We start from the raw sequence: 26360 nt of genomic DNA, 5'->3' as shown, positions 1-26360 counted from the left end.
GGGCCTTTCTCCTACTGTTCTTAGTGCAGATCAGTGATGATGGCTTAGAAAGATCTGAATGTGGAAGCTTAGCTATGGGGAAGCCATGATTTGTGCCTTGAAAGTTTGTACGGTTATACTGCAAGCCACCAGTTTTTCTTTGCTCTCCCAGACCAGTGGAGATTGCTGGCCAGATGTGTTATAAACAAAGTTGTTCCTTGGGCTGAACACAAAAGTGGGGTTCCTTTTCTTGCTTCACCAGTTCAGTTCTCTGCTGTAATAGAGCACTGGTTTGTGTACAATAGAACACTGATCAATTTACCCTAAAGCTGAAGAATAAGACTATGGCTAAACATTTTCAAAATCTTAAGACCTTAGGGCACTGGCTGGTTGGCTCAGTGGTAGAATGTTGGCCTGGTGTGTGGAAGTCCTGGGTTCGATTCTTGGTCAGGGCACACAGGAAAAGGAACCATCTGCTTTTCTACCCCTCCCCCATCTTTCTCTCTCTCTCTTCCCTCCCACAGCCATGGCTTGACTGGTTAGAGCGAAGTTGGCCCCAGGCACTGAGGATGGCTCCATGGCCTCACCTCAAGTGCTAAAATAGCTTGGTTGCCGAGCAACAGAGCAGCGGCCCCAGATGGGCAGAGCATTGCCCTAAAGGGGGCTTGCTGGGTGGATCTTGGTCAGTGTACATGTGGGAGTCTGTCTCTCTGACTCCCTGCCTCTCAATTAAAAAAAAAACCTTAAGGACTTCTATCTGTGTGCTAGTGAACTCTTTACAGTTTATTAGGACAAATATTCTTTGAGTAGTGTGCATCAAGCTTCGTAAAAAAAGAAAAGAAAAAATCACCCATAATTCATGGGAGAGAACAAATCCTCACAGTGCACATGAGAATTTTTAGTGTTGGTCAAGCCTTCCCTGGTTGGAATGTCACCCCCTACTCACCAGCCCAAACAACAGAAACAAGGGCGGCTGGCACCCAGAGACCCAATGAGCTGCTCCACTTAGCATCATCTAAATCCTCCTTTCATATGATGAACATCTGATATTTCTCCCTTTCTGAATCATATCCCCTTCCGGCCAGGCCACCTCGCCTTTATCTGTGGTGTCTATTTTAAGACTGCGTCAGTTCAAGGAGTATGGGGCCCCAGGAGCAATTTTGTCACTTCACATGTGACTTCAGACAAGTTATTGGTCTATTTTGTATCCTCTTCCTCCTTGGGAAAAACTAGGTTCTTTCTGGAAATGTGGTGACAAAGAAGCAGGAGCCTGGATAGCCCTGCCCCGCGCCACTCGCAGGCTCACGCAGACAAGTGCACAAACACACCTCCGCCGCCACGGAGGGTCCTGATATCCCCGGAGAATGTTGCATCTAGCCTCTCCGTTTGGGCGCATTTACTCACTAAAGCTTCAGATAAGATGATTTTTTCTTTTCTGTGCCTGTGTGCATGGAGGTCAGTGCTTAAGTGAGATGCTTAAAAAGCCACTGGTTTTATCGCAGTCGCTGTACCAGTGTGGGCTGTGGCCGCAGCCAGAGGTAGACCCGGCACTCCGCGCCGAATACCACAACCAATCTGGTGCGCACTGCCGGACGTTGGCATGTAGGTTTCCCCTCTTAGATCGAGTAAAAGGAATCTGTAGTCTAATAGGAGCAAGAGAAGGGGATGGCAAAGCAGAGGGCTGCACATCTTGTTTCTTTCTTAATTTTACTCTGCACGATGTCTGCATGATGCCCAGAGGTCCTGTCAATCCAAACGACTGGACTATGTTAGCTCAGCTGAGTACTAGCTGGTCGAATTATAAAACATCTTACTGAATGCCATTTTAAACTCCTCAATCAGTTGTTGGTAGCAATAATAAAATAGCTAACATTTACTGGCTGTTTACTATGCCCTGGGCTCTCTTCTAAGTGCTTTACCAATATGAACTGATTTAATGTGAACAGTAATAAATAATGTGGATATTAATGCAAGAAAACTTTCAGTTTGCCTAAAGATGCATATTGTTTTGAAAGTAATTCTAAATGGGAAGGGACAGGTAGAGGCAGGGGGAGAGAGAAAGGTGTGAGATGAGAGAGGAAATGAGGCTCCTGTTTTCCCTCCTTCGCTAGATGCTCTTCTTCCTTCTTTCTCTTCTCCTTCTGGTCTCTTTTCCAGCCTTCTGCTCCGTCCACCTCTGCCTCTGTCTTAAGCTTGCTGGTGGCTCCTCTGTCCCTGCTTAGCACCACCCCCCGCCAGCCCCCGCTGCCGCTGCCTCTGCCCATGGCTCTCTGAGCAGATGGGGAAGGTTTATCACCAGCGACGAGGGAGTGGCTTGAATCTCTCTCCCTTTCTAGACCCTGTGTTTCCTGGCCTTTATGAGTCAGGACCTTCTGAGTGACAGGAGAGCGGTTCTGCCTTTTGTATCAACTTACACAATTGCCAAGATTCTTGGCCCAGCCCTCAGACTCAGGGTGGTGAGAGCCTGAGAGGCCCCAGAGGATGTGGAAGAAGGCAATGGATGGGGGGGGGGGGGGGGACATGAGCTACACTTGCAGTCTGTGCTCAAGCCACAGAAGTTGGCCACAGCGCACGAAGTGGGGCATCCCTCTTCGGAACGTGAGTTTGCGAAGGTGTACAGGAGAGGGGGGTTCGGTTCCAGGCTGCCTCTTTTACTCCTACTTTGCACATTGAAGGAGATTGGCAACAATACATTTGTCTTTCCAAGTGTTATGGTATAGATGTCCATGCTTCATTTTCATATCACTTTGAGAGCTTCCCAAAAATATTTTTTATGGGGAGGGAAAGGGGGTTTGGGATTCTGTCCCAGTGTTTTAAATGGTACTGATACTTTGACTTTACAGTCAGAGGAGTTGGATTTCATCACTTTGCTGTCACCCTCATAACCGTGGCAGGAAAGAAGGCAACGATCACAGTCAATTTCCAAGGCTGGTTTACAGGGTTTGGCAAAGACTTAACAACCTGTGAAGTCACCAGGGTGAAATGTGCTATCCCAGGAGCTAAAAGACCTACCACCTTGGTCTGATTCCATTCCCTAGGCTGGCCACGTGATGCAGTGCCACTAAGAAAGGCAGAATGATCCAAAGATTGGGAGGTGGGTGTTGATGGTCTTGTGTGGAAGTTGGCAGACACCTTCATCCAGACTGATACTTCTGACTCTAGGGGCATGGGAGTTGGGTGTCTTTGCTTTTCCTTCACGCTGTGGCAGTAAAGGTCATGTCAGTTTCCAAGGCTGCATGGATACTCTTTCTTACTCTTGAGAACCATGCGGTAGCTCCTCCCCCACTGTGGTCAGCCAGGCGTCCCTCATGGACCTGTCAGTGGCTAGCTGTTTATCTGTGGGTGGGGTCCAGATGCCCAGTAACAGTGACTGAGCTCCCTGGCCCTCACAGAAGACCCAGGTTTTTAGAGAGAAGCTTCAGAAATAAACTGAATGGAGAATTCTATTCATTGATTATCTGTCTTATAAATGCCATTTCCTAACATACTAACATCTCACTGAACAGATGAGCTGTTATCCATCCTGGGGGGGGGGGGGTTGGCTTTTTCTAGGTGTCACATGACAGGCCAGAAGAAGACTTCTGCAGACCTCCCGCTATATTTTCTGACTTTCCTCTTAGACAGAGAAAAGAAAGCAACACCTCTCCCATCCGCCCCCTTCACACACACACCTAAACACACATACCCTTAAATACACACACTGCAGAAATCCTGTCCGCCATGCCTCCCCCAACCCCAACCCTCTCCCGCTCTCCACACAACACACGTATAAGGACATTTAATGCATTTGGAGGTCTTTCATTCACATCACCGTCTCTTTAAAGAAAAATGAGGACAGGTGGATTTAGGAAGCACTTCCCTCTGCTCCAAATAGATACTTAAATATGAGGATCATTTGGAACCCTGGCACATGAGTGAAAGCCTTTTACTGCTCTTGCAGTCTTTTGGCCTCGAAGCCGCTGAGCTGTTTAAATGATCGTGCAGCACACTCTTGGTGGGTGGCGGGGAGGCAAAGAAACCCTTACCACTTCCTTTCCTTGCCAGCCCCACCACTGACAAGCCAAATTGATCTCTTAAGAGACAAAATGAATGTTCTCCAAATCTATGTACACACATGGCTGTCTGGGAACATGTTCCTCGTACAGAATCATGGCCTGAAATGTGAAGGAGAGAGCAGCAAATACACCAGGGTCGAGGGGGGGGGGGGGGGGAGCAGAGGTAGGCTCGTGCGCACGCCCTGAGCTTCATTTTTGCGTGGCTGTCCTTTTCTGGAATTCAAGGTGTTGATCAGTATAATGAAGCGGGCCCATTGATTTATCATCTATTTGGGAATGTCATTGCATTTTTTTTTTTTAGCTCCCCCGTGTCTTTTTTGTCATTGGGTTATATTCAAGCACAGTAAGATCAACTTGAAAACCTCCTTACTCAACAGCTTTATTAGTTACAGCATTCCGTGACCTTTTCTCAACATTCTTAAAGAAAAAGATACAGTGGAATGTCGCTTTACTTTGCTTATTGTCCTTTGTTGTGGGGAACAAAGCATTTTCTACAGTGGCTATAGCACATAATTATACAGCTTTCAATGGTAGTGTCTTGGCACCTATCAAAGTTCAGAGGAGCTTTTAGAAAAAAAAAAAAAAAGATGTTTTGTGGCCGCCTAGGGAGGGTCTCATCTTTCCTTCAGAAAATAGTTCAAGGCTCTTCTGTCAAGCTTCCCTACTTAGAGCTTTTTCTCCTCCTGCTTCATAAAGTTTAAAGCGGATTCAGTGGAGTTCTATGATCTATTTCCTTTGAAAGATTGTTCCTCGGCACAGAGAGGGCCTTTGACTTCAAGAGTTCACAGATTCATGTCTTTAGGTATCATATGTCTGACCTTATCAGTTACTCCATTTAATGTCGGAGAAAAAGTCTCAACTCTTTGTGTTTGTCTGTTTTGCCTCTGTGAAATGATTTGGTGAAAAGACCATCCTTTCTAACACGCCACTGAGAGGCCGTTTCGGCTGCAACCTGCCCTGTGGCTTTTCTCTCTCTTTAAAAAAAAAAAAATGTCCTTGTGTTTTGTGTATGGATGAGTTCACAGTGAGAATAGAATTATACAAGGGCAAGCGCACACACAAAAAAAATCTTTTGCTTTCCTCCCTCCTCTTCCCCCCCCCCCACCATGATCTATTGGCTCTCTTGGTGGCTGTACCCCAACAGGCGAAGCCATTTAGCAAACACAGAGGTGGCAGCCGTGGCGCTGTGGTGGCAGTGGGTTTTCCCTTGCTTGACTCACCCCTAGGGCCTTCATAATTAATTGTCCTTCAAAGATGAGGAAAGTTCAGAGACAGTGTGTGGAGTGCTGCCTATTGTCTGACATTCAGTTCTCCCTGCCTTGGCTCTTTCTCTTGGCCCCACAATGGGTTATCAGTAGGAGAAAAGGAGCAAATCTTCCGCTGGAAGCGCTGGTGGTGATTGGCACCTTCAGTGGGACGTTATCCTCATGCCCAGCCCGTCCTGGGTGCAGTGTCTGAAGAAGTTCTAACAACCTTTTGAAAACGAGCCCATTTATTTCGTCTTGATGATGCAGCCGGCTCGTTGAGGGAACCCGAGCCTGTTCCAAAGTTGGTGGTGATCCCTTTTCACGTGGCAGATCACGTTTTTAAATCCAAGTTCCTCATCCTCCCCTGACTTTATTTCACTCTGACCATTCAGTTCTTCTTCTGCTATAAGGCAGACATTTTAACGTCCGTTCACTCCTCTCTCTCTCTTAACTGCGTCAGGATCATTTTGCAAGAACAAGGGTATTTGCAGACATTCTTTTTGGTGACGCGCAGAACTTCGGTTCTCAGAGGCAGATGATTCTAGTGTAAAAATACCATTTCAGGAGTCCCTGTTTGGTGACATGCAAGAACAAGGGTATTTGCAGACATTCTTTTTGGTGACGCACAGAACTTCGGTTTTTGGAGGCAGATGATTCTAGTGTAAAAATACCATTTCAGGGGTCCCTGTTTGGTGACATGACATAAATCAAATATATACGAGCACCCTCCCCCCACCCCCGTGCCTTTTTAGCTGAGGCACAAAGTTAAGACACACTGTGGAGACAGCTATTGGAGAAGTCAGAAAAAAGGAGAGCCACTGACGCTTATTATATACTGTTCCTGGTAAACAGCGTGACGCCAAGAAAAACAAATACAGTCATCTTTCCAAGGGCCAGTTAAACCAGCACGCAAGAGAGGATTAAGATCACTTCGCTGCTGCGGCATCCACAGCGACTCCAAGGCTGAAGGGAACCACAGTGAGAGGGAACCTGTGTCCCTCAGCTCAGTCTGTCCTGGAGGAAGGGACCTCCAGGGTGGCCAGAACCGACCCTGTCCCCGTAGCTCTTCGAAAGCGTGTTTTCACAACAGTCTCTTTTGGTATTTAAAGAGAACCCGTCTGTGGAAGTTGACACAACAAATATAGTCATACCAAAAAGGGAGTCATAAAAAATTAAAGTTATTCTTATGAATCTTTCATTAGAAGCAATGGAAAGGGCCACTACTCTGGTCTAAGGCCTTTGTGCTACAAGCCCTTCTTCCGGGGCTCTGGGCTATTGTTCTTTCAGCTTCTCAAACAGACTTTCACTTTCAAGCTGACAAAAGTCACTTAGAAGCCAGACAGCTGTACTAACACACCCACCTTACGGAGCGGGGATGGGGGGGAGGGCTCCCCAGGCAGGTGCCGAGGCCTGCCGGGAGAGACCTCGTTTAAAACCGCCTGTGTTGTTTGTGTCCTCACCTGGACAGGGGCCATTTATTGCTAACTTTGTGTGGAGTGCTAATTTTGTGTCCCCAGTCTCCCTGAGATTCCCCAAAACATTTCTTGCATTTTCTTCACAGTGTGAAACACTGACATCCATGATCATATTTACACCTTGGATTGGGTGGCCTGAGTTCGGCTCCTGAAAATCAAAGCGCAGAACTTAGCAGAAGACAGAGGGAGTGTGACTCAAAACTCTTATTATTTCTCCCCTGGCTTCTCTCTCTTCGGCCTCTTCCAGCTAGTTCAGATCTCTCTTAAGCTTTTCAGATTTTCTGTTGCCTCCTCAGGAGTAGCTGGGATTGCGTGAACTCCCCCCACACCCCTCCCCATGGTGGGGGATAAGCCCACCTTAGGATTTCACATCCAGTGAGAGAGAGGTAGGTTGTCCTGCCTGCATCCCAGGCCTCAGGGCAGCCACCGCCAGGGGCCATGGAGAGTTCTCCCTGCGTGTGTGTTACCGGCCCTCCCTCCCCTGTCACCTTGTGTACAGTCTGGTCTGTGACACTGATGGTGATTATGTCATTATTTTGCTCTGGGGGCCCTGGCACATCTGCAGAGCCCAAGCACATCTTCTTTGTTGTGCTGGCAGACGTCCCACGCCACAAATGCTTCATTAGCCCTGCTGCTGGCCTCCTTGCCAGACGCGAGTGCCCAAATGCAGGCTCCTTTCTCCTCCGTTCTTTTGTGTGGCTGATGATCGTGTATTCCTCTTCCCGGTTTCCCCCCATTTTCCTTGACTTCTGAACTCCAGATGTCCCAGTTTTCCTGCCCAAATCACTCTGAAGGCTCCAATGAGAAACTGGGAGACTCCTTACTCCAGCCCCATCCCCGCCCCTCCCACCTTCCTGCTTCCATGCCCCGGGGGAGCAGTGACTGAACAGCTCCCCACTGTGAGCACTGACGTTTTCTCACTTTGCAATTTGAAAAGATACCCAGTGCAATTTGAATTTGCTCCCAGTTTATGATGGTGGGGGGGGGGGGGTTAGGATTCAGAGTTTTTTAGATATTGCTTATTCTATGTGTGCCTTCCTCCTCCACCCCTTCTCCCTTCTCAGCTCCTTGCTTTGCTTCTGCACATCACCACATTTTACCGGGTTTCAGAAAGCAGTCTAAAAGGGGAATACAGAAAAGAGTCTTTGTGCCTCGCTGTGCATGTTCTAGTCATCTGAAGGTTCCTCCTCCCTGAATGGAATCTTCATCTCCACTCAACCCAAGTCCCCTGCTCTCTCCTCTTGCTGTCCTAACCTCCTCAGCCTTGACAAGGACCTATTATTAGATGTTTAAAGTGATTAACATTTGGCCGTTTTGGAAAGGAGCTCAAACACTTCTCTGAGGTTTGATTCTGTGTATTAGACAGAGCCAAAGCTTTAGTTCAGGTGTGCCAGTTTCAAAGTGGACTGCAGTCAATTTTAGAGCTTAATATCTTGGGCTGTGATGGCTACTCTGTAAAGTGGTATGTTTAATTTCTCCTTAAAATTGAATTAATTGATTGATCTGTGTTAGCGTATTATGAGAAGCTCTCCCCACAGAGAGTTTAACCGGTTTTTATCCCCCAGCCGCGCCAACATGTGATGTTTTGATATCTCTGTCCTTGAGTAAAACATAGAGTTTAGTTTCCAGGTATGCCCAAAGGAGTACATTTCTATTTTTATGGCAGTCATGGTCAGATTGTTGTCCTGAATTCTAATTCACAATCCTAGGACCAGACCCTAGGAAAGCCTACAGAGAATTTTTTCCAAGAAATGAGTTGCCATATCAGGAATGATCCAGATGACAAAATGCAGATAGAGGTGGCCAGATTTTTAGGCCACCGGCTCTGGGCAGGAAGCATGTTGGGAGAGGGAGGTACTTGTCATTGACTGAATCATTTTCAAAAGACTCAAGATGTCCCCAGAACATTCCCAACTTCCCATTATTAGATCATTATGGTTTTATTACCCATGGGTTTATTTAAACCTTTTTAAACCTCACCCCATCCTCAGACTATACCACTCCTCAAGATAATAATTCTCTAAATTTATTACCTGCTGTGAAAATAGTATCTTCTTTTTATGGCCCTTAAAGTGATTTCCCTGGAACTCCAGAGGGATAGCCCTTGTTATTATAATACCCTGGGATTTGTGAACAGGGCTGTGGCCATATTCTCCATTTCCTTTCTGATTTTATAGACTTTGATCATTACTGCCTCTTAATCTTCATCTGTGCAGATTAAGGAACTCTAATCCTTTTTAAAAGTCTAATCGCATACAGTTAGCGGGCTGCCCCTGGTCATTTCAGCTGCCCTTCTGTAATGCGCTTCCGGCGTTGTGTCTTCCCAGGAACGGCTACAGTCAGGAGAACATGGAGCAGAATATTTCAGGTGTGGGTAGCCATACCACAGTGTGGGGACTGTATCTCAGGCACACACCCAGTGGGACTCTTTTGATTGCCACAAAAGTTTATCGTCTGAAGTTGGATTTCTTGAGTAACTTCTCAGGTGCACTTACTGGTAGAAGGAGCCTCTAGACCTGTTTATGAGATTCTTGGCAAATATTCTGGCAAATCTGACAGCATCTACAGCGCATATTCAGCCAGAGAGAAAGTGGGCAGATCCGCCATGCTGTCCAGATGTTTCCAGCGTTTTTGTAGATAAAGTTTAGACGTATTTGATGTCATGAAGACACAGCCTTATTCCTGGGCTTGGGTCTACAAAAAGGACAATGAAAGTAAAAGAACGTTCTGATCTCTAAGTGGTATTCTCAGGAAGGAAACAAAATGTTCACTGACCAGTAGATGTTATTTTATATAAAAGCATCACCTTGAAATCTTGTAAAGGAAATCCTTTGGAGAGTCCATTGTCAGTAATCCTAGGCTAATAATAGTGTAGAAAAGAGTATGATTTCTGAGAACAGTCCCCGAGTTCAAACGCCAGCTCTGCCACTTGCCAGCAGTGAGCCCTTGGCAAGCATCTTAACCTCTCTGTGCCTCAGTTTCCTCATCTGTAAAATGGGAAAATAGTAGGGCCTACCTCACAGAGTTGTCCTGAGTATTAAATGAATATGCGTGACTATATTAGCACAGAGTAAATGCTGTATAAGCATTTGCTTTTACTCATCCATAGAGCCAAATAAAAGTTACCTTGTTCGATTACATATTGCATCATTTCCTGCTGACCCTAAGTAGAAAAACAAACAAATGAGCAAACAGAGTTCTCAGCAGAATTAGAACAAAGAGCCAATGCAAAACTGGTTTTAAAAAGAGAAAGTAATTCCCCCTGTTTCAAGTGTGGCTGTGAAGGTGTCACCAGTTTGGAACATCTCTGGAATCGTGGGTTCCAGATGAGAAGAACAGCAATGAGATGTCAGGGTAGGATGGGAAGAGCACCAGCCCAGAGGGTCTGCCTCAGGCAACACCTGCCTCAGGAGGCTCTACTTTGCTCATCTGTAAAGTGATCAGATTAAACACAGAGGTTTGTTCTAGGTCTGAAATTCTGTGGTTCTAGAATAGAAGACATTCTGCATCCTCTAAATAAGCCCTGGGCATGATGCAATGCTCTTAGCAGTGATTGTGGATCCCCTTGGAATCCAGATGGCATCCACCAGGGCCGCTTACACCCTTGTGGCTCTGCTGTGGCTTAATTGTCTCACTGAGAGTCTCCAGGGCACCCATTCTGGTGTTCTCCCAAGACCTGCTTCAGAGATATCCCAACAGTACCTTTGGAGACGTGGCAACTCCCTGGCTGGGATTATAGAGACTAATTTTTTGAATTCATAAACAGTTTGACTGAATGAGCACTAATCTTTATACTTGCTGCTCACTTTGTTATGTTGGCTGGGGCAGCCAACCCATGAGTTCACCTGTGAAGCCCTCATGCCTGTGCATTTTCCAGAAGATACTAGAGACCTGAGCAAAGTAATAGGGAATCTGTGCATCTGTTCCCTCAACTCAGTCAATCAGCATCCAAAGGATGTTACTAACCTCTGTATAATATGCAACATCTCCCCTCTTTCAAAACAGAAGTACCGTATTTCCCCACATATAAAATGCACCTTAATTTTGGGGCCCGAAACTTGAAAAAAAAAAAAGTATCACATAAAGTTATTGAACTTAAATTTTATTCATCATAAAATGCATACAACTCCTCATCACTGTCAAACTCCCATCTGTTAGCTTGTCCTCATCTGTGTCTGATGACGAATCACTGTCTTCAACAATGGGCGCAAAAACAAGGGCGAAAAAGCGGGAAATGCAAGTAAAAAAACTACAACCACTGTATAAGATGCACTCAGTTTTTAGACCCCAAATTTTCCAGGAAAAACTGCATCTTATACTGGGAAATACAGTAGTTGTTTCAGATGGCATAACTATCTTCACATATTAGGCTTGGTTAGTAAATTTTACAAAAGCAAAATCATTCTTTCCTTTAAGTATTCTCCAAATGATAATAATGGAGACTGGTGCTTTTCAACCTCCAGTCCACAGATCATCCAGCAGAAATTTCTTACCAGTTCATGAAAGAGTTAACCACCTGATATTGCATGTAGATTATAGACCCAGTGATCTTAGTCAAATTTGTCTATGCTCAGGGTGATCGCTGCCTTAGTGATCCCTGAAATAATTCTCCTATTTTCACTGGATCCCACGTGTGGAGAGGTTGTAAACCACTGATCTAGATCATGAGTTTTTTCCACTGGGGTTTTGTGGATATGTATCAGAGTGGTGGGTAGGCATCAAAATCCTCACAAGTCATTTAGATGTGTATTTTTCATCGTTCTGTGGTTATTGTACCCAACTTCTGCTTTGAAAAGACTAACATTTTTTAACTCAGATATGGAACTCAGAGTGACTTTTAGTAAAAGGAACTATATTCATGGAGGACACATGTGGGGGGTGGGAGGGGTGATGGCGGGGAAATGGCCAGAAGCAGAAACAGGTGGAAGAAGATGAAAGGCCGTGGTTTCGAGGCCACTCCATTTCCTTTCATATAGACAATGTTTGCAAAGACTTCTCATCTTATGTGACCTGCAGGTGCATAGACAGTCTGTGTGTGAACTCATTGCATTGCCCTTCAACAGGGCCAACGCTAGGGCCAACGGCACCCTGAGACTCCGCCACAAGCACTACCTCAGGTCCCGTTAGGTGTTGGGAGAGGGCTTCCAGAGGCTCCCGGGGCCATTCCGGAATCTGCTTCTCTACCTTCCCAGACTATTTACTTTTCTTGAAAAAGCCATTTCAAAGTCCTTCATAAGCTCTTAGGTTGCTTTTGAAATATAGTTCATTCTTCGTTTTTGCAAAAGGTCATCGTGGAGGGGAGACCCAATAGGATCCTCCAGAAATACTAAACGGAATTTCTCTGACAGAACAAAGATCTTTCAGTCAAAACCAAATGATAGGATTGAGGCCTTTAATTTTAGTCTTTTCCCAAAGCAGCACGGATATTATGTGGGGTGCATGAGCCGTCGTCAGCAGAGTGGCAGTCTCTCCCGTAACCAGGTGTCCTCTGAGGCTGTTTGATCAGCTGCATCCCACAGGACTTTCTCTGGTGCTCCCTGAGGGCGATGGTGCTCTCGGGGTCCTGCTTGAACCCCACTTCCCAGCAGTCTCTCCCTAGGCCCCTCACTCACGTTGCCCCATCAGTGTGAACACAGGGCAGGCGGACGAGTTTTAATGTTAGCCTGGGCAAAGCCTAATTAGGAAGGTAAATCTCCTGCAGAAAACAATCACGTAATGCATTCTCGAATGAAACAGGAGTAACTGGATTATCTGTGCCCCGGCTTCCCTCTGTGCAATATTAGAGAGTATATGCTGAGTTGTTTTTGGATAATCTCCCATCCAAGAATGGCACCAAGCTCAGCCCTGTTTATGCTAACACCTCACTCAGGAATTGTAGCAAAAGTTAAACGTCAAGCACTCTCAGCCTGTCTTGAACTCAGACACCCAATAGGACATCATTCATGGGGCTAACTTAAAGGGGAGTTCCTTAATGCTACAGAGTGACTGGTATACTGCTTATTTTTCCACTGAAGCTGATTCAACAGATGGGTTGTAAAGGAGGGATGGGTTCCTGCATTTAGTCCATTTCAATATTTACTGGCAGGAAAGCTCCTCATGAAACTCTCCTAGTTAAAGCAGGATGAGAATGAAGTCTTCCCAGTTCTTGACCATCTGTGTGTGGTCCATTAACTCTGTTCCGTAGACCTGGGCAGCCTTAGATGCACCTGAGGGATGGAGTGACCTTGCAGGTTGAATTTGGGTGAGGCCATTCCAGCTACCCTGCAAGAATAGCCAGTGTGCACTAGGTCTTCAGAACAGTTGTCCGCCCCCAAGGGTGGCTCAGAGCAGGGGTTGGCAAACTACAGCCTATAGGCCAGGTTGGGTCTTCAGTCTGTTCTCTATGACCTTAAGAATGGTTTTTCTATTTTTAAAAGGTTGTAATAAGTCTACCTAACAGAGATTGAAAGTGACCACAAAACCTGTGTGTTGACTCTCTAGCCCTTTGTGGGAAAAGCTTGCTGACCCCTGGCTGAGGTTGCTTCTCTCTTTAGTAGAACTTGTACTCTCTGAGATCCCTCTTACTTCTGAAGTTGCAAAACGATGATTCTTCAATAGAATAGCATTGATCCAGTGCTCACCTGAACAGGCTTCCAGATACGTAACCCCAGGAGGGAGTTTTCAGTTGTTTACAAGTTCTGAGAGTACCTTTGTGGAATCTTGAGGGTGGAGGGATGAAAGAAAGGATTAGAGTTTAGTTTTTGAAGCTTTCTCTGTGATTTTGTTTTACTGTTTGTTTAAACGTGGAGTCATTCTTTCAAACATGTGCAGAGTTTGAGAAGGACAGAAAATGTACTCCATTCCAACAAATAACATGACAGTCATTGAGTTTCCTAATATTCGTAAACACCAAGACTTCCAAGCTTGAGCAAGTGAACTAACCACTTTAAGCACATTTGGTGAACCAACTTTGAGACCCACACAATCATTTTAACAGTAGTCTCATAGAGTTTATTATAATAACTGTCGTTCTGTGCCCTGTATGCTAGCCCCTTCTTTTCTGGGGCTATAGAGAGATGGTTTTATTTCTATTGATATCTATATGTGGAGCTGCCAAGGGAATGTTTACATAGTTTAAAATGTACATACACAAATTATTAACAGGTAGCATAGAAGATGTTAAGACATTCTTTTTCATTACCCAGAACTCATCATTATTCAAAGGGCTCAGTTCTAGCACATTGTTGATAATCATATGGTATTTTTATCTAAACATATGTTGTCAACATTTCAAAGGTATACACATTTTTGTGTGTGTGTGTGTGTCTCCTGTATTTTATCAATAGCCACTCCTCAGAGATTAAGGTGCAAAGTCAGGTGAGGAAACAAACAAACAAACAAAAATACTCAGGGCCCAAGTCGTGATGTCCAGTCGTGATGTCCAGTCGTCAGCCTCTGCCCACACCACAGATCAAAGTCCACTTCCTGTGCTCCTTTTCCGTGCGGTCCCACTGCCCCAGTCAAAGGAGATCCTGAACTTCCCTCCTCCCGGTTTCCGTGTGGCTATTCATTCTTTTTATTACATTTCCTCTGGTGGGCTATATCTGGTTGCTACTCTACGGCATTTGTAAGGGCTGCTGTGGCGCTGGAGGGTGTCAGGTGGTCTCACTTGGGAGGGTACTGCCACAAGCTCCGTGTAGGTCCCTGCCTTGGCGACAGACGAGCGACCTGCTTCCTTCCGCCACTTTTTCTAATTATCCCTGCAGCTCTTTCAGTCTGGCTGAGAGAAACGTGGGGGCTGTTGTGTGGGTCCCACTCATGGCCTTCCCCAGCCTTTCCTGGGACTGACTTCCCTACCCCCACCCCTCCCACATTAACATGACATTGCAAGGCCAGCACAGACCCTGAGCAGCTTCCACCAGCTGAAACCTCTGATCCCCAACCCACCAGAGAGTTTGGCTTTTGGATTTTGGCAAGAAGGCCTGTTGCCCATCAGGTCAGCATGAATAAAGATTTCTTTCTTCCTTTCTTTTTTAAAGTCAGGCATCATCAACTGACTCTACCACCCACCCCACCCCCCCACACACACACACACACCCAGCTCCCTTTTTCTTTCTCAAGACAGTTTAACCCCTTCCTTCTCCCAAGTAGGTCGTCTATCCTGAATGCACCGTTTTTGTCGTATTTCTTTCCTGTGACACAACCAAGAAATCTACATGTAAAAACTGAAAGGAGAATCAATTCTGAGCCCTCTTATCATTTCTAAAGTATGTTTATCCAGCTTTGTAGTAGGAACAAGCAGACTGTTTGAAGGCCACATACTTCTCAAACCTTGGTTGCAACACGTTTGCGCCGTTTTGAAACTGTCTTTATCTAGCTGGGAAAACGAAAATCTATTTGATAAAGTGGCACTCTGGCCAGTTTATCTTGCAATATGGCTTTAGCTCACTGAGTCTATTGATTTCCTTAAATTAATGTTTACAGAATGCTACTGAATTTTGCTCAACAGAACATTGTTCTTTTGAAGGTTTATAAAAAAAAATGATACAGACTGTTGTTGCTATGTGTTCCTTTGCTTAGACGGAGGAAAATGGCTTTTTTTTTATGGTTCTTTTCTTGTTTTGTTTTATTTTTTAAGGACAGCCTTGAACTCTAGCCACTTCCTAAAAGCATTTACTCTCCACATATTTAAGTAGCAAACATGTAAGTAGGAAGTGAGCCCACTCATTGGCCTAAAACTGCATGGGCATTACATTAACCTAATCTGGTAAGGTCCCCAAAAAAGCTGAATGCTACTTGAAGCATCACCAGAAAGAAAAAGACTTTAGTCCAAAGCTCAGTGTTGGTGTAAAATGACAGGCGTATGCAGGCAGCTTCACAGCCAGGGCCCCTGGATAATAATGCCAGTCCTTCCAAACATACGCACCAGCATCCTAATAAAACAAAACACTGGGTGGGTACCCTAAATATAACACCCTGCTCTTTGTCCGTGGTGCTCAGTGTTTTATACACAAAACCTAATCTCCAGAGATGCTTTTAAAGCTGGCTTTCCCAGGGAAGCACACACGCCCATTCAGCTCTTGATGGGGATTCAAGTCACAATCCTGATGAAATGACCAAAATAAAACTTTGGAAACACAATGCAACTTTTCTCAACTTGTTGACTGAGCCAGTAAAATCAATCACCCAAGTGAACCACCTCAAAAGCACCCCTCAAAATCGCTGCGTTGCTCACATTTATTAATCACAGTGAAACACCTCCCAGGAACTGGGCTCATCTTTAAAGGTTCAAACCACCACCTTACACGCCAGTGATATTCTCTGCTTTCCAAAGCACGTTCGTGCTTGCTTTCCCCTCTGAGCTGTCCCCATCATGAGAGGGCTTTGGGACACAATCCCTCAGTCTGCTCCGATAGCATCCCAACCATCTCTCCCCTTCTGAAGGGCCGGTTGGTCCTGGGCTGTACGTACAGGATCAACGCACGCATGGCTGCAGAGGGAGGCCCTCAGGAGCAGCACCTTGTAACCATATTTCATAGCCCTGTGATTTCTCCCCTGGGCCCCTGGAGGGAGGACTCAGCGAGAGCGAGGCAGTGGAAAGGAGCAGCAGCCGCGTATCTGTTCTTGCCTTTTCATCTGATAATCTCTATGAGGAGTCACTAAAGCATCTGAGTTTATCCATTTACGTCCACTCTGTCTGCAGTCTAAGTCCCCTGCTTGTGCCACCGCCGTCAGGAGATACATCTCTCCTTGATCAATATTTACTGAACAAACAGCAGGGACGGGGGCGTTTGTTTGGAGGAATCATGTGCACGGTAGGGTGAATGAATGCTCGGGAAAGTGCTTCAACTCTCCCCTCTGGAAGGGCCTCTGCGTGCGTGCGTGCGTATGTGCGTGCATGTGCACGCATCCGCGGGCACGCCCTTTCCCTTTCTAACTTCTCTAAAGACACTTAGAAGTCATCTAGGAAAATGGCTTATTCTGCAAGATCGGTACCTTGTTTATACTCTAAGGGACTTCGGAATGTAAGCTCGGTTTTGAAAAATCCAGCTCCAAGTCACCTTTCCCCTCCGTGCCCCCGTATAGTTAGACATTGGGGAAGGAAGGCTCTCAGGATGAACTCGCCCAAGCATCGCCCTTTGACCCCTTGCAGATGAGTGCAAGGGAAGAAAATGCAGATGGAAACAATAAAGGCAGTCTGACAAGGCAACTCGCACCGTCTACTTCTGACAGCATTACATATATTTTTTTTTCTATTTTTTTTTTTCAGAAAGCCCAAGGAGAAAAAGAGCTCTCCAGATTTTCAAAGCTGCTTACCCAGTTTTCAGAATTAGCTATGTTTAACTCTCATAATAAATATGAATAGCAGGGTGTTGAAGTTTAGAGAGCCCTGCTCTTTCAACTTCGAAGAAACAATCGCTTGAAGGCTCAAGTCAGTGCCTTCAATGCGGAGGGGTTGGAGGCATCTGGGTCTAGTTTGAGGGGTTTTGTTTCTGTGTGCGGGTCGAGGCCGGGAGGGGGGCTGGGGGAGTTATTTATTTATTTGATTTGGTGAATCGAAGTTGTAAAGCCATCTGAAATATTCATGCAGAATTGTCTGAGAAGCCCGTTTCTGTTTTATTTACTGCACAGTAGAACAGCCACAGCGGATTAGTTCTACAATACCCGTAACAAAAGCCCAACAGCTGATGCAAGTGATGTTAGGAGGTGACAAAACAGTTAAAGTATGCTGCTGGCTACAGGCAAGCAGTCAGCAGATGCAGACAAAAGGGTTTGTGACAAGAATAACTCTCTCTCCAAGGCGAGCAGTGAAGAGTATCCAAAATACCAGTACCCTTTTCTCCTTGACATTGTCTTCTTACAGTCAGCATTCTATTGCCCTTTTATAGTATTTAAAAAAAAATGGAGGAGGAAGAAGAAAGAAAATTGACATACAAACTAATTCACTCAAATACTAGCCAGCATTTACTTTACCATCAGTTAGACATTCTTGCCCATATGTAGGTTTTCTTTCCCATCCCCCAATTCAAGGAAGCTTGAAAGAAGGAAAAAACCCACAGAATAGTTAGATGAACTGAAATGATGAACCCCCCTTGATAAGGTTGTAATGTATTGATAAGCTTGATAAGCTTTGAGTCATTGGTTACTGGGGAGGGGATAGAGAGAGAGGTCTCTGCCTGGTTTGTTCTTTGTCCATTTCAGCAAGGATCATCTCACTGATGAAATTAGGCCAGTGGTCCACTTTTTAAGGGGATGAAGGAGGGAAAGGTGTCCATAGGGAACTATGCAAGGGGCAAGGTTTGGATCCCCTGTGAGAGACCAATGGATGAGCTGGTGGACGTTTCAGAGGTGTGAAAAAAAACAGCTTCTCTGTCTCCAGAAAATAGGAGAGGCTGTCTTCTTTGTAACCTTTCTAATTCCCCTTCTATTCTCCGTGACATTCATTCAGCTGCCAAGAGCGTTTGGCAAGGTTTGGGCCAGCGAGCACACTTTCAGTGACCGCTAACCTTGGTATGTCCTGACACTTATGATGAGTGTCTGCAGGACACAGAAGGCAGGCAGCCTGCTATGTCAGGCTTTTATTATGTACTGCAGAGGCTGGGGACAGTCAGTTTAATAAAACAAATCATCCTTGAAGGTAAAGCAACTGGGAAGAGGAGGAGGAAGACAGGGGGAAAATGTGTCTTTGCCACTCATTCTGATGATAAAAAAAAGAAGAAGAAGGAGACAAAATAACCACCTACTCAACACACTGTGTGCGCACTTGGGCACACAATCCAGCCACTGACTGAGCAGACTTGAAACCATCCTCCCATTCCCCCACATGTTATCAAAGACCACAGAGCTGTCTTTTGCCATGAAGAGACTCAAGTATAAACAATTGTGATGAAATCAATAGATGCTGCTAGCCTGTTCCTTCAGACTCAGGGGTGCCCCATGCCAATATTATTCTCCTCCAAATATTAAGGCAAGGAGAGGCAAGACCATGTGGTGTGAGGCTCCTATATTAGGATGCCTTTTATCAGAACAAAGTTTCCACTCTCCTCTCCTGAAGAACACTCCACGCAGCAGCTCCCACAATAGCTCCGGAGTGCCAGCCAGAGACTTTGGAAGCCTTTTGTTTTTCCCCTGTGGCATGTCCAAAGGCTTGGCCTTCCCTCCCCCTCCCAGCAGCCTGCATTGTCTTGCATTCCAGGGGCTTGATTGACTGTTGCCACCTGATGCTGAGGAGATACTCTAGGGTTCATTCTGCACATTGTTGGGTTCTATTAAAAGAAACCTAGATAAGGGATTACTTGTCACTAAGGGCTTTTCTGCAGATGTTTATTAGTGATTGGAAACCCATTAGGTGTGAAGAAGTACAGAAAAATATGAGCAATATCATTCTCTGAATTCTAAGTCACTCCCCCAAAATATCAGAAAGTATCCCTCCAACTTAATATGCTAAATGGAATTGGAGACATTTTCTGGCAGAGAGGTAAGGGTCTTTTTCTTTTCATGGGTGATGTTTCTACCTGTGGATGGAATTCCTTGGCCCTCTCTCAGATCATCAGTTGTTACCCATCACCTTACCTCTCCGGAGCCAACAAAAAAGATTACCGTATCTCCCTATGTATAAGATGCTCCCATGTATAAGACGCACCTTAATTTGGGGGTCCGAAATTTGAAAAAAAATGTATTACATAAAGTTATTGAACTCAAGTTTTATTCATCATAGAATTCATACAACTCCTCATCACTGTCAAAACTCCCATCCATTAGCTTGTCTTCCTTGTCCTCAGTTCTGTCTATGACACTTGAAATGCCACAACCACTGTGTAAGATGCACCCAGTTCTTAGACCCCAAATTTTTCGAAAAATGGTGCATCTTACATATGGGGAAATGCGGTAATTGCTCTAGTATTAATGGGTCTCATTATAACTTTATTTTATGTAGCCCCATTCGTTGAATGAGTATTGCCTCAAAGTAAGCACTAAATTAGCAAACCATTTCATTTGTTTGCAAAGAATTCATCCCTTCCCAAACATAAACCAAAAGCTAAAGCCTGCTCCTGGGATCTTTTGTACCATTTTCATTTATTTTGAAGTTACTAACTCTTCTGTGGTTTTTCTCAATCACAGATCCACAGCTTGTCAAGGTTTTGACGTCTCAGATAAGTAGGAACAACAGAAATGCATTCAAAAGGAGCCAGCGTGGCTTAATAGGAAGACACCCGCACAACTTATTTTGTGTGAATCTCTTAATCTCATTCATTTCTTCATCTCATAGGATCTCACAATTTCTTCATTTAGAAAATGATGATTTCTGAGATCTAGTCCAACTCTTTAAATTCCATCTGATTTTAAAATTCCTTTTCTTCAGTATTGAGGGAGAAGATAAGTGTGATGCTAAAGCAATATGGAGTCAAGCAAAGGCGAGGTCTCCTTTTGAACCATTTATCAAAAGACTATTCAAAAGAACACTGCTAAGCATTGTGGGGGATATGCAAAATAGAAACTATGGCTCTTTATCTAAAGTTGTTTTATGGTAAGTTCCTTACAACTAGATATAAAGAGGTGCAAAATTAAGTAACATCAAGACACAGGTAGAAAAGGTGTTAGAGGACAACCCGAGAGTACTACCAAAAGAAAGGTTTAGCACAGGATGGGACCCACTGAAAACCATCGACAAGCATGGCAAACGATAAGAATAGCAAGGTGGAGGCTGCACAGCACCCCCCCCCCAAAGAAGTTGTTTTGATTTATTCTCAGGCAAACCCCAGAATTACTCTTCCCTCCTTCTTCTAGTGCTGACTGATGCTGTTGTAGCTGTCTCTCCCTCCTCTTTTTTTTTTTTTTTAATTTTTTTTTTTTTTTTTTGTATTTTTCTGAAGCTGGAAACTGGGAGAGACAGTCAGACAGACTCCCACATGCGCCCGACCAGGATCCACCGGGCACGCCCACCAGGGGCGACGCTCTGCCCACCAGGGGGCGATGCTCTGCCCCTCCGGGGGGTCGCTCTGCCATGACCAGAGCCACTCTAGCGCCTGGGGCAGAGGCCAAGGAGCCATCCCCAGCGCCCGGGCCATCTTTGCTCCAATGGAGCCTTGGCTGCAGGAGGGGAAGAGAGAGACAGAGAGGAAGGGGGGGGGGGGGTGGAGAAGCAAATGGGCGCTTCTCCTATGTGCCCTGGTCGGGAATCGAACCTGGGTCCTCCGCACGCCAGGCCGACGCTCTACCGCTGAGCCAACCGGCCAGGGCCTCTCCCTCCTCTTAAACAATGCCACTGCTCCCTTGGGTCTTGGTCCCTGGACCTCCTGTGGGTCCTGGGAGTGGGTGGGGCTTCCAGCCTTCTCTGACTTCCTCTGAGCAGCTGCATGCTTGCTGTAATCACAGCTCTCTCCATGCCATGCTGCGTCCTTGAGTGTTCAAGGAACATAGATCTTCATCATGGCTCTGTTACCAGTGGCCAGGATAACCACACTTCTTGAAATGTTTATTTTCATAAAGGCCTGTGATTATGTTTCTGTAGCATTTGGCTAACAGCTCCCAAACCAAGTAGTTAGAGTGGGTAGCTGCGCTGTCTAACTGTTCTCCGGCCAGATTCCCTCTCAGTAATGCCCGTCTGATCAAATGGGGTGGATTATCTTCAGGGAAGAGGCGAGAGTACTCAGCAAAATGGCTTAATGACTTTTATTTAGTATAAGGTCAGTGGGAGTACTAATCTCTTCTCTAAGCCCCGCCCATCACACAAAGACTCATGTATATGAAGGAAATTTGGGGGAAGATCGCCAAAGTTCTGCAGAAAATCCAAATGACTTCCCAGCACGGAATGGCCATTGAGGTAGATAGGTTTACACGTGGATAGGGGCAGGGTTGTGTTTTGATGGTTTTCCAGGCAGCACTGGGATTGTAGCCCAAGAAACTGGTCAGTGTCTGTGTCTTTGGGAGGGGCCACTCACTCCCGATTGATTCTCACTTCTTTCAGATTTTTATCAGCCCTGGTTGGGGGACCATTTTTTTGTTTGTTTGTTTTTTCCTCCCCCTGGGGAGTGATTAGGTTTCTTTCAAAGGACAAGTGACTTGCCAATGGAAAAACTGAACCTTTTTTTTTTAATATTTAAAATAGTCTGTGTAAAAATGGTGATTGTTCTAGTTTTCTTTAACAGTTGGTATCATTACAGAAAGGTCCTTTGCCCCAATGGAGGAAATGATTGAATACGTGTTAACAGGACAATACCTCCCTTTCAGGTTGATGAGTGGCATGTCTGAACTGAAATGAAAATCTTTCTCCTCTTATACCTGCGTAGACAGATGTGTCTACACGTACAACTACAGGGCATTCGCTTCCTCATATGTCTGCACTTACTGTAAAAATAAAACATTACGAGCTCAGAAGTACCCCACTAAAAGAGATCTACTGAGCCTCAGTGTGTACTTGGAAACTTACGAGCTCTTGGACTGATTCTGTGAATCCATTCCATTACCTTGGGGTAGGGATAGATAGGCCACGCTTTAGAATACTAAATAAGTATATCAATAGCCACTCCTCTCCCTAGACAAGAGGTCAGACTATTAAATAAACCATTCAGCTCACACACGACCACATACACTATTCATAGATACTAACTGCTGTGGAAGAAGAGGATTAAAAATTAGGAATTCTAACGAGAATATTTGGAGAGTCTTTACCTTGGAATATAACAACTTTGAACAATTCCCTTAAGCGCTGTGAGCCTCAGTTTTCTTACCATAAAATGAGGATGATAACACGACATAGAGATCTCAGTGAATTGAATGACATATTTTTCATTTAGTTTGTAACACGGTGTCCGACACATAATAAGCACTCCGAAAAATGTCTGTTTCTATTATTATCAGCTGCATCAATTACTCTCTTATGGAGCAGTTCTAATCTCGAGGTAAAGTTGGGTTTTTTTTTTTATGTAGAAATTTAGTATTCAGTATAAATTTTCTATTTGGGGAGACAGTGTTAATGTTATTATCTGACTGCTTTTTGTAAATAGAGTACGTTAGAGTACAGATCACTTTAATGGTTTAGTGTTTGTGTCAATTCTCTGATACAGGCAGGCCACGAGGATTTTGGTTTTCTTGGACTCTGTTTACATCAAAAGCCAATTATTTATTACTCTTCTCTCGAGAACACCTTTTGTCTTCATAATGGAAATCAAAAGGCAATAAGCACTCACATTCTGAAATATTGGTTGGAGACTTGCTTCCAGAATACACCTACTTAATGAAGTGAGGAATCCCAGCAGTGCGTTCCCTCCTCCTACCCTAATGTTCACAGTGGTATCCCAGCGCTGCAATAGGTTTGCACGCATCCTTGGTGCAGTCTCTTCTAAAAAACTCTACAGAGCTGTCAACCCCACATTACAATGCTACTATATATAACGACTTTACATAAGAGAAGAGGGGCTGGCCATTTTTAGAAAATGCAGGTGCCACGTAAGCCCCTTTCTGAAAGAAAGAACTTAGCTCAGTTTCCTTTGAAGAACTGGAGACTTGAAACTGAAAACTTTATTAATGCCATTGTCTCCTTGTATCAGCAGGTTCCAGAGAGATTCCTGGAAGTTGCGCAGATCACATTACGGGAGTTCTTCAATGCCATTATCGCAGGCAAAGATGTTGATCCTTCCTGGAAGAAGGCCATATACAAGGTCATCTGCAAGCTGGATAGTGAAGTCCCTGAGATTTTCAAATCCCCAAACTGCCTACAAGAGCTGCTTCATGAGTAGAAATTTCAACAACTCCTTTCGAATGTATGAATAGTAGCAGTCCCCTTTGGATGGCCGAGTTATACGTGTCTAGGTTTTGATTTCATATATATGTGTATGGGAGGCATGGATATGTTATGAAATCAGCTGGTAATTCCTCATCATCTTTCTCTCATTTTCTTTTGTTTCCCATTGCAAGGGGATGGTTATTTTCCTAGTTGACTTTTGCCCAAGGCCCTTAACATTTGGAGACTTAAAATAGGGTTAATTTTCAGGGAAAAAAAAAAGAGGAATGTTGATATGTATAAAGTCTATATTAACAAGGAAGGGCATTTGTTAAAGATGGCGTCCATTTGACTGATGCTTTATTACAAATGGTGGTTGGCGGAGGGCGACCGTGACACAGCACAGTTCTAGAGTGACGTGTCTCTTGTCTTTTTCTGCTAAGAAGGTCAGAAAACTCAATGAAACCACTTCATAAACTTAACAATATTGTTTGGTTTGAGCTCAGTAAACAGCTTGTTATTACATGTTCAAAAATAACGCCAGTGGCAGATGAAACAGCTCACTTTTCAAAGGTATCGCAATAAAAGACCAAATTAAAAAAAAAAAAAAAATCACTGTCATGCCTTTCCTAAGAGAAATGACAAACACCTCGAACTAGTACCAGTTTCTTATGGAGACAAAACATTTTTGCACCAAACTGACTCTTAAGATGAGACTAGAAATTCACCCATGATCCTCTAGTCACGTCTCTAAATTTTACAATAGGTTCTTCATGTTAAGTGAGTCGTCTATGTCATACCGCATAGAGGAAAAGCCCTATAATCTGCTACCGTTTTCTATTTATCTTGCTTCAGATATTAAAAGGCACATAAGTTTCAAACTTACTCTTTGCTTAACTTTGTTTATATGCTTAAAGAATTACTACTTCTGTTTAATATTTAACATTTTTTTTCCAAAAACACTATTTTCTAAGTACCTTTCTATATAGCAAGAAATAAAGGATATCCCAATTTGACCATAAAATTCCTGCCTACACTACAAGTTGGTTGACAGCCATTAGCTGACTTCAACTTCACCTCTTGAAGGGAGCCCATGTGAGCATTATCTATTTTCATGTCTAATTCCACACTACCTGATGCCTACTCAAAGTGGTGACAGTCTAATTAAGCGTGTCTTCATTTTAGGTATAGTGTTTTCAAACAATTGATAAAGTCTCTTCTAACTCAGAAGCTAATATTGACCAAATTGTGAGAAGAGTGGATAAGCATAGCAAAGTTTGGGGGTTGACCCAAAAGACACAATTTCAGCACACATAAGAAAGCTAGCTGCTGTTTGATTCTTTCTTCAATGGTTCTCCTCTTTTTTCTTTTTCTCTTTTTTTTTTTTTTTGTTTGTCGAAGGTGTACCATGTCCCATACCTGCTCTTAAAAAGTCGTGTGGCATTCACTCTTGTTTTGTTAGATGGGTTTTGTGTGCAGATGCAGTAAGAATTGTTCAATATGTTTTTTCCAGACCCTTCTTTCCCCTCAGGTAATTTCGGTATACACCTCCTAAAATGACACAGTCAAAAGCCTGGTATTGAGATCAGATGGAACATAAATACCATTTCCCCCTAATTTTTATAAAAATACATTCGACTTCAGAGAACACAGGTTGAACCATGTGACTAACTAACTAGCTGACCCCATCACTGTAATTTAACATCGTTTATAAATTCTGCTGATGGACAGGAATGCATGAAGGCAGTTACTGTCAGCACAAAGCCTCAAAACCTGCTGACTTTAAATTAAACAGCATAGTCCTGTGATGGCCTGCATGACTGCGGGGACTGGCCCGCTCTCGCAGTGTGGACAGAGCACAGCGGCATGGGCTGGACACCACCCACAGCCAAACACAGCGCCCAGCTTGAACTCTCCTCCACGATGTGCACAGAGCCTTTAGATCCAATTTGTTTCTGTCCCAGCTAGCTGGGGGGTAGTATTGGGGGGGGGGGTGTTGGATAATCATTACTTTGGACTAAAATGCGAATCAAAAAATAAAAAAATAAAATAAAATCCAATCAGCACAAAGCAGGGAAGCAATCTTGGTCACACTCTTTTGCCTTGCTTCACGTAAAAGAGTGTGACATTCACTGTTCACGTCAGAATCCCTGGGTCTTGGCTGTCCCGTGAAATTCATAAAAGGCAAAACTGCAGTGGACTCGCCTGTGTAGTCAGATTGCTAGACTCTTCTGGAGCTGGGGCAAATTCAGTGTTGATTCCAGACTTCCTTGGATTTTTAGTGTTATTCTCCCCTGCCTTTTTCATTTAAATAGCCAAATTAAGCAAAAGTGTATGTCCACAACCAAATGTTGATGCGCTTATCAGTGATAATATCCTCTCAGTGTTCACTGAGCCATAGAAATGATTTCAGAGTAGAAACTGCAGCACGAGGATTAACTCACCTCATTGTTCTGAAAATAGAACTTGATCACTTCGCTTTTAGATAGTTCCTTCCCCCTTTTAGAATCATAAAAACTTGTGCCTCTGAGTGCATTTGAAAATGACAAACACCTGTCTCTCAAAACTTCTATTTAACAATTAAAAAAAAAAATCACTATCTTTCAGCTCTTAACTCTCACTAAGTGAAAATTGGCTACTTGGGAGAAAGTTCTCTTTCTATGGTGGGAAGGCAAAGCATAGGGAAAGAAGTCTAAAGCCCACACTGAAACACCACATTACCACTTCTTTTCTGCTAAGTTATTTTTGCATATTCACTTGAGGTTATAGTCTGTGCCTACACCTAAAATGCACCAGCGGGGGGATTTTTAAAAATCCTTCAAAATACCAGTTTTTTCCCACAAGTACAATTGTTCTTGTGCCTTCTGTGGCTTTCGATTTCATCTTTTTTACTTTATTTCCA

The 26360-nt window shown here is 44.3% G+C and overlaps 1 protein-coding gene across 7 annotated transcripts in view; it reads left to right on the top strand.

The window, feature by feature from the left end:
• Window positions 1-25437, top strand: part of PROX1 (prospero homeobox 1) — a 50414-nt gene extending 24977 nt beyond the window's left edge. For 5 of the 7 annotated variants that reach the window (XM_066361757.1, XM_066361756.1, XM_066361762.1 and 2 more), the window contains one exon: window positions 23286-25437. In XM_066361757.1, the coding sequence (XP_066217854.1) occupies window positions 23286-23474 (189 nt within the window). In that variant the 3' untranslated portion in view covers window positions 23475-25437. The remainder of the gene's footprint in view (window positions 1-23285) is intronic. The other 2 variants (XM_066361761.1, XM_066361763.1) reach the window with 1 other exon arrangement.
• The last annotated feature ends 923 nt before the right edge of the window (window positions 25438-26360 follow it).

The sequence above is a fragment of the Saccopteryx leptura genome, chromosome 2 (genome assembly GCF_036850995.1).
Source record: "Saccopteryx leptura isolate mSacLep1 chromosome 2, mSacLep1_pri_phased_curated, whole genome shotgun sequence".
NCBI lineage: Eukaryota > Metazoa > Chordata > Mammalia > Chiroptera > Emballonuridae > Saccopteryx > Saccopteryx leptura.
Note: the sequence above shows the minus strand (reverse complement) of the source record. Positions and strands in the feature narration are given on the sequence as shown.